Source organism: Enhydra lutris, unplaced genomic scaffold, assembly GCF_002288905.1.
Source record: "Enhydra lutris kenyoni isolate GAN:26980312 unplaced genomic scaffold, ASM228890v2 scaffoldscaffold12, whole genome shotgun sequence".
NCBI classification, from domain to species: Eukaryota; Metazoa; Chordata; class Mammalia; order Carnivora; family Mustelidae; genus Enhydra; species Enhydra lutris.
The window spans coordinates 79,802,146-79,810,721 of record NW_019154096.1 but is presented as its reverse complement, the minus strand read 5'-3'; the positions used below and the strand labels follow the sequence as shown (position 1 = coordinate 79,810,721).

General features: G+C 59.6%; 1 protein-coding gene across 1 annotated transcript in view; it reads right to left on the bottom strand.

Moving 5' to 3' along the window:
• Positions 1 to 2,104: 2,104 nt before the first annotated feature.
• The window catches only part of LOC111144887 (protein phosphatase 2 regulatory subunit Bdelta), a 46,351-nt gene continuing 39,879 nt past the window's right edge, over positions 2,105 to 8,576 (bottom strand). The window contains exons 8-10 of the mRNA XM_022499470.1: positions 7,808 to 7,977; positions 7,644 to 7,735; positions 2,105 to 2,913 (exon numbers count right to left, since the gene is read on the bottom strand). Coding sequence (XP_022355178.1) covers positions 2,634 to 2,913; positions 7,644 to 7,735; positions 7,808 to 7,977 — 542 coding nt within the window. The 3' untranslated portion in view covers positions 2,105 to 2,633. The remainder of the gene's footprint in view (positions 2,914 to 7,643; positions 7,736 to 7,807; positions 7,978 to 8,576) is intronic.

Here is an 8,576-nt window from a genome sequence, read left to right as displayed (position 1 = left end):
TGACGCCCCATGACTGCTTGTGACGGCCCGTGTTGGGGGCAGCGCTGCCTTTTACCCATGTGTCGTCCTGACCCCAGACCGTGCAGAGACCCCTGGGGTGCTCCGTTTCCTGGGCACAAAGGAGTCCCTTCGCACTGAGGGTGGGACCCAAGGCTAGCAGGGTGGAGGCCGGCCAGGCAGGTGTGAGCGGACCATGCGATCGGTCCGGCCCAGCGAGCAGAGGAACTCGGGCTCAGCAGGCCGAGGCCCGAAGGCTGCCGTCTGGGGGCCCCGGGTGCCGCCTTCTCTGCACCGGGAAGGCCAAGGACCGGGTCTTGGTTGGTTTTCAAACCAGCTCGTGCAAGACTTTTCTGGACGTGCTACACTCAGCGGCCAGAGCACCCGAGCCGGGCCGCAACGGGAATGATGGTTCTGTCGCCGCTTCACCCCCCGGCAGGGTCCTCGGGCAGCCCCCACCTCAGACCGGGGCTCTGCGCGAGGACCGACATCCTCCGGACGGCAGGGCCTGCTTCTCCTTCCCCTCCGGAGCCGAGTCGTCGCCGTCACCCAGGCCGACCGGGTCAGGGCTCCCGCTGCTCCGTGCACAGGGCACGGGTCTGAGAGAGAAGTCCAAGTGCGAATTCGGACCTCCTTCTCAACCCCTTAAGCAAAGACCTGCAGATGAGTCCTCCTGAGCACAGCATGGACCAGCAGAGCCCCCGGCTCAGCCCGGCTGCCAGGGACGCCCGCGGGGGCTGCCTGGGGCGCGGGGCACACGGCCTCCGACTGCGGACTCGGGCCGCTTAGCTCCTCCGAGAGCGGGCAGAGCCGTGGCCTTTGCTGTCGTCCCACTGCAAGCGCCCGTGATTTGCGGACGGCTGACCACCAGGCTGCTGAATCTCACACTAGCTTATGAGCAGCTCGGTTTTTCTTAAAAAGAAACAAAACAAAAAAAGCGTGTGTAAATCCACACACGAATAAAGCGTATTCACCCCGACGCAGGTGCCCAGCCTGGAGAACGTGAACGCTTTGAGGAAAACAGCACAGAATTCTAAGAATGAAACCGTTCACACAACTCACTTTCAGGAACAGGGACGGTGTCTGTAACGTGAACGAGAGAACGGGGAGCGCCGTGGCGGCCGCAGGGCAGCGCTGCCCTCCGCGGGGGCCCCTCGGTGACGGGCGGGCCCGAACACACCGCCGCATCCGGTTAAACATTCACAACTCGTTCCGCCTTCCCGACAGCTGACAGGTTCGCCCGCCCACCAGCACCTTTCCGGAGGACCGGGGTGGGCGAGTCCGTGCAGAGCCGCGCCCCACGCCTCGGCTCCATCAGACTGTGCCAGCAGCGGACACACAGTGAGAACTACGCTGAGGTTACCTGTACTTGAAACTCTCCATTTCTAACTTAGTGTGCATTGAAGTAGCATCCTGTGAACGTCTCTCAGGGCGGCGAACGCAGGCTCATCACGAGGGTCTCTGCTCCTGCGGGCGGCCTTAACTCAAGATACGCCTGAAAATGTCAAGACCAGCGCGTGTGGCCGGGCGCTCCCGTCCCCTGGAGGACACTGTGACTAGGGCCGTGTGTGGAATCCCAGTAAGGTCCAGTCACTTGGCCCTGGTACGTGTCTGCACTGTCTTGGGAAATGCTCATTTCTGGTATCAAAGATCCTGCTTTAAAAACCCACCCCCAAGGCAGTGACGGCGTCACATACGGGCTCGGGAAGCAGCGACAAGGCCAGCGCGCGGGATCCCGGCAGTTTGTAGAAAGAACGTCCCTCCCACAAGTCCTCTTTGAAAAGGCTTAGGAACGAAGCACGTCCGCATCCCCGCTGTGAACGGAGGCGCTGAGGGACCCAGACGTGTCCCCTCAGGGCAGCGACGGCGCCGCTCACCGCTCTCTCTCCGGGGGCCGGGGCCAGGCTTCGCGCAGACCTTACCTGGCGCGTTCCCTGCAGCATTTCCACAGAAACACAACAGACTTCGAGTTTGGGACGGACGGGCTCCCAGCCCAAGTGCTGCTATCCTGCCCGCAAGGGACAGAAGTTGTAGCCCTTGCTCCAAAGCGCGATTCTGCAGAACTTCGTGACGTGCAACGAGAGCGAATAAAAGGCCGATACGCATCTTGGATTTAAAACCACTTTTTATAGTGTGTTGTTTTATTCAGTGGTCACACCCGAGGCTGCGATGGCAGGTACAGGTGTGGGGGGTATAAAGCTGCGGACCTGCTCGGGGAACCACGCCCTCGACAGGGCCACCCGGGCTCGGAGGACGGCGGAGGGGCGGGGGCAGGATGGCACGCACGTGTGAAGGCCCGAGTGTGATGGGGGGCCGGGGGGGCAAGAGTTTCAGAAAGAGAGATGTTCCGTCAGACAACTTTCCTCTGGGGCGTGAACCTTTCGGTCTGCAAACCGGAAAGGAAGGCTCAGACTGAATAAATACACGTGTTCCGAGTAACGGCCTTCACTGAGCACTGTCCCCCGACTGCGCGCCGAGCGGGGGTCCGCGGAGCAGCGGCCCGCGCCCGGCCTGCTGCAGGTGGAGGCCGCCCGTCCCGTCTGCGAAGGGGAGCGGCAGCACCGCGTGCCCCTCACGGGGAGGACAGCGCCCCTCCTCCGAGAAGACGGCCGGGCTCAGTCCGCGCGCTGGCTTCCTTAGTTGACCTTGTCCTGGAAGATGTACAGGTTGTTGGTGGCGGCCACGGCGATAACGTTCTCCGCCGGGTGCCAGGCCGTGTGCAGGATCTTCTTGTTGAAGTCCAGACTGTCCACGCTGATCTCGTCCTTCTTTCTCTTGCCGCCTGTACACACTTTCCGAGGCTTTAAGCTGGCTCGAGGCTTACTGTTCTCCCGGGAAGCTTCCAGCGTGACGTCCCTCCGCGTGTTCCGATCGAACATCCTGAAGAAGTTGTTGTAGGACCCCGTCATGATCGCGCTGCTCGAGACAAGGAGAGAGAGCGACGCCTGTCAAGGAGGAAGCACTCAACACCCCTGCCACGCGCGGGGCCCCTTCCCTCACCCCCCTCTACCTGACGAGACCTTTCTAGAAAAAACGACACTAAGGATGGTCTGGAGAGACATGCAGGGGAAACTTCCTGCTGAACGGTGTACGTACAATCACGTCAGCAAAAAAAAGTACAGAATAGAAAAGGAAAAACAAAATAGTCACACTCTTAATTACACTTTTTTGTTTTTTTTCGTGATCTCCACACCCAACGTGGGGCTCCAACTCACACCTCGGAGATCAGGAGTCCCACGCTCTTCTGACAGAGCCAGCCAGGCGCCCCACGTTAATGCCTTTTTAAAAAAGTAAAAAAAAACCAAAGACAAAACAAAAAACCCCGACACAGTGACCTGTCCCAGCCACAGTAACAGTGTATTTGTTTTCGGGTCTGGAACGTTTGCAACTCTGCCGATGACCGAAGCTGTGCTCAGGGGACATCAGTCAGACTTGTCCCAGCACAACACACGGTTGCTGGAACAGTACTTGATTCATTTTGATGTCAAAGAGTTACTCCACGGGAAGCAACAGGAACACAAAGAGGAGAAGTCCTCGACCTCAATGTGGGTCTCGGACGCTGCCGTGCTGCCCATGTTCTTTCTCCAGCATTAACGCTAGCGGCTTCCACCGTTTCTATTGTCAAAACATTTGTTACACGGGTAGAAACTTCTGGTCTTTTTCTACAAAACGCAGACGAAAATGGCTCACAGCCCATGTTGCCATGATTTGGCCCACGGCTTTAGGACGAGCCCCACTGCAGACCCCGCAGCCCGCCATCCGATCGAGGCCCGGCCAGCAGCTGACCCTGACTGCGGGCGAACCCCCCGGGGTCTGACTAAACCGCACGCAGGAAACAGGCTCAACTCCGGACCACTCTGCTCTTGAGCCCTGGGAGTGCCCAGCCGGGGACGCTTGCCAGCTCAGCCTCGGGCCGGATGCCAGCAGTGAAGGCTGAGTGGGGTGCACCCACGGGGAGCTGCCGTCCGTGCTCGGGAAGCCACATTTCCTGGGAACACAGAGGGTGGGAGGCTCCCGCAGGGCTCGCCGTCTTGTGCCTGGCAGAACCCACAGCAGACCGACTGCGGCAGACCCCGGACCCCGGCTGCTCTGGCCACCGTGCCTTCACGGGAGCTGGGAAGGCGGCGTCCCCACCGCACTGGTCCAGTGACCCCAACCACACAGACGACCACCTTCCCGAGCACTTGGCCAGGTGTCACCCTGTTCGCTGGTACAAAGCGGACTCAGGAACAAGTGGTATGTCCGTTTTTGCTGCCGGACAACCTGAGCACAGCCAGGCGGTGCCAGGGACAGCACAGCCCCGGGTGGAGTGCAGGTGCCCCCTCGTGCCACCCCATCCCTCTGCAGGGCTTCCTGGCCAGAAGGCGGGGGAGGGTTGGCAGGGATGAAAGAACAGGTAGCTGTTACTGGAAAGCTCTCCGGCGCTCCTGGGGATGGTGACTTAGGGAATGTTTCAGTATTTCGGGTATACCAAGAGGCATAAAGAAAAATACACGGACTGTCCACCTACCCATAGGCCACCGCCCGCTCGGTCCAGAAAGACTGGTCCCCCACCCGGGGCCCCTAGCAGGACGGTCAGTCCTCAGAGCAGGACAGGATCATTCCGGGACATGTTTACGTGTCAAACAGTTAAACATTCTTAAAAACACATCCATCTCGTGCGTTCTACAAGACGAGGAGACATCGAGTCGTCGTCTTCCAACAGCGCGCGCTCTCCGGTCTTTAACCTTGTGAGATCACCTACGGTTCTTCCTGTCGTAGGTTATGAGAAGACCCGTTCCCTGTCCCCTCACCCGACACGTTCGCTAGTTCCTGTCTCTGAACAGCTCTTCCTGCCTGTGTGCACTTTACTGACCCACGCGGGCCACTGCTAGTCTCCAGAGGACCACGGTCATCGGCCTCCACCCCCCAGCCTGCCTGACGTCACTGTCGTGGTGAGAGCCCTGGGACGGCATCCCGGTCACTCCTAATGAAAATGAGCATTTTTATCCATTTTCTTCCCATTTCTATTAACTTCCATTCCTGAGCTGTCACTTTCCTACCGACCAGGAATCCTCTGCATAGTCCGGACGCTTCTCTCCTGAGCAGCTGTAGTTCTCCGCTCGTGCGGGTTTCGTCTCTACTGCGTACCCAGCGTGTGTCCATCTGCCCGGTAAACGCCGCTGACGCTCCAACACCGCCTCCACCTGGATCTGGGCTCACCGCACGCGGCGCTCTCCCACGGCTCTGGCCCCGTCTGTACAACACTCGGCTTGTTCCCTCTGGCTGAGGGAGAGCCATAACCTGCCCCCCAACATGGACGACCGAGACAAATGACTCGTTCAGCGTCCACGTTCCTCAGCTTTGCTCACAGGGCTGGGGCCAGCGGCGGCTGCTTTCGAAGATGGCGTCCTTTCTGGGGGGCGCACCCTGTCTCGTGAGCTCCCCGTCAGGGTGAACTGCTCTCCACCTGAAAGCCACTTATCGCACACACGTTCTGAGCGAGCCCCGCCTTGACGCACACCCCCGGGCCGACAGCAGCTTTGTCACCGCGTGCGGGAGCAAGGACGAGGGCTGCGTCGCGCCGTCCACCTGCTGCACGGAGCGGGCCGCTCTCGGCCGGACCGTCTGTTCTCCAAAGTAGCGCGTCAGGCTTTCCACGGCTGTTTTCAAGGTCTCTCTGCATCTGGAGCCTGTGGTTTCCTTCTGACACGGGGGTGGGGTGGTTTCTGAGCCTCCTGAATCCACGCGCTCACTCTCCCATCAGCTCCCGGAAATCCCTGATCTGGCTGTGCCACAGGCACTCCTGGGCATCTGCAATGTGCCTGGTCCTCCCAGCACCCTGTGCCCCAGGTGCTCCTGACCTTCCACAGGTCCCACTGGCCACACTCCAGAGGCACGCTGATGCTCTTCAGTTCAAAAACTCAAAGTCTGTCTTGCTACTCTGGGTCTCCTACCAAGTCCACAGCCGTTTTCAACCACTGCGCTTTTCGTTTCTAGAAGTCCTATTTGATTCCTTTACGAATTTCCTACGTCATTTTTAGGGCTCTTAGGATTCCTTCCAATGATCTGAAAACGTTTCCAGCGTTCGTCTCTCAGGCCCTGCAACTTACGCTCCAGGATCGGACTCCTCAGAGGGGAAGCTCTGTTGCTGTTTCTGACTTGTTCACAGCAGCTCCGTGTGTACTTGGTACTTCTCACCTGCACGCTCGCATCTAACGGCTTTTCATCGGGGGAAATCCCGAGTCCGGGGGCGCTGGGTGAGGCACACCGCCAGGTCTTCGGTGGGTTTGCCGTCAGCGCGACGCTGGAGTGCTCTCTCCCAAGCCGGGCGCCGGGGCCCCACAGCGTCCAAGCGCAGGCGGGCGGCCTCTCTCTGCCGGAGCGGAGTGCGTGCTGGTTGGGACCCCAGCCCCACTGCTTGTGCGGCCCTGCCCAGGGCCCTGGTGTTGCTGCCAGAGCCTTGGGAAACAGATGCCCACGTGAGGTGTGTGCTGCTTGCCGGGGCGGGTGGAGCCGGTGCTCTGCCTCTGCCCCGGGAGGCTCGCGTCTGCCACAGCGCCCACGGAACACGGGGTGGCGGCGGTCGGCGTGACAAGAAGGCAGGACCTGAGGTGGTTGCTCTTCCCGAAGCCCAGAGCCCTGCCCGCTCTGTAGGGCTTGACTCCTCAGTTAGCTTTTCCAGGTCACACAGCTGGTCCGGATACAAATGCCGCATCCTGGGAGGGAGGGCAGGCTGACAGTTCCACATCTCCGGGGACTTCCATGCTTCTCCCACCCGCCAGGGTCTCAGGCCCCCTTCCCTCAGGACTCCCATCTGGACGAAGATGGACGATGCCGTTTCCATAATCCCTGAGGGTCTCACTGCCAGCGCGCACTGTGTGGACCCAAGGCTTCTTGCCGCAGCGCACCAGCCCTCCCCTGTGAAAACGTAGCCCGCCGGGTCCTGGGATCAGATGTCCCCGGGCCAGCCTGGCACCCCAGCTTCCCGGACCTTCTGCTTCCCGTCGCCTCTTCATCTGGCCATCGCGCCCTCTCCCTCGCTTACGTGCGCGCTCCGTGACCCACGTGCAGAGATCTGTGGCAGCTTGGCCAGCGGCACAGGCCTCTGCCACTCACATCACGGGGAGGCCCCACCTGACGCAGCGTACTACTAGGGACGGTGACAGTCTCCTTCCGGCACCAGAAACGCACCGTGTTGTCTGAGATCGAAAACACAGCCCTCACCAGTACGGCCGTTATTGCCCTCCTCAAAGGACGTGCACGAAATAAACTACGAGACACCAGAGCCACTGCCTCGTCAAGGCCACTGGGACTTCACGCCAGCCACCCCGCCAGTGAACTTGGACGGCATTTCCCTTCTTCCCTCCAGAAGAAAAGGCAAACTGGAACGTGGCCATTCCACACACTCAGTGCTAAGTCCTTCCTTCTCACTCATCTTGGAAATAATACAATAAAAATTATTCTGAAATATTTAAAAAGTATTTTAAAAACAGCCAAAAGGAACTATAATAGCACGTGCACCGAGTAAGGACGGGGTCATGAGCGAGGGGACAGCTGTTCCGACGCGCCCTCGTCTCTGCCTTGAACCTGCTGCTCAGCAGGCAGGCGGCCTGGACGGCACAGCCCAGCAGCCCCCCAGGCCGCTCCTCCACGACGCGCCCCACCTGTCTGAGCCGCTCCAGCAGCACTCGAACTTGTCGAAGACGCAGTCGTTTTCGTACAGAGAACAAAGCTTGCTTCGCAGATACTCGTGCACCTTAAGGAAACCACAGGAAAGTCAGAAGGCGCCGTGCGCAGGTGTGGCACCTTCCCTGCGCGGCGGCCTCACCTGGTGGGTCTCCACGGGCCGGCTCTCCATGTTGAGGTCCCACACCTTCACCGACAGGTAGTCCCGGGTCATCATGTACCGACCGCTGTGGCTGAATTTTACGTCAGAGATAGAGGAGATGATTTCTGAGAAGAAGGACCTACTGCTGGGGTCTTCAGGCTCTTCAAAAACTGAAAAACACAAAGTTTTCAGCTTCTGTTTAAAAACCAGGGAACACCTGGGTGGCAGAGCTGGTTAAGTGGTTTCAGCTCAGGGTCGTGGGATCGAGCCCCACGTGGGGCTCTGCACTCAGTGGAGTCTCCTTGGGATTCTCTCCCCGTCTCCCTCTGCCCCTGGCCCCACTCACTCACGCTCTAAAACAAACAACAAAACCAAACCAAACCCAACCCCCCCACAAAACAACAAACCCAGAGAACAAACCCCGTTTCAAGTCCCTAAGCCCTCCCTGGGGAGCCCAGGGGGCTGCAGACCTCACAGCACTCATGCTTCTCGTCTTTCTGGTATGTTTTCTGGCCTTCAACTTCCGAGCTTAAGAGACTTAGATGACACATCCCAGTGCCGGTTACTGCTAAGGGACAGCATCGAAACAGGCCCTTGGCTGTGGCCTGGAAACGCCCCTCAGGACACTCCGACGGGCCTTTTGGTCAAGAACCCTGTGCTGACCACAGCACCAGCGTGTCTGAGCGGCCCAGGCCCTAGCGAGCCCCGTGCAGACCTGTCCTGTCCACGCCACGGGAAGCCAAAAGCAGCGTCACCTGGGAACACCGGG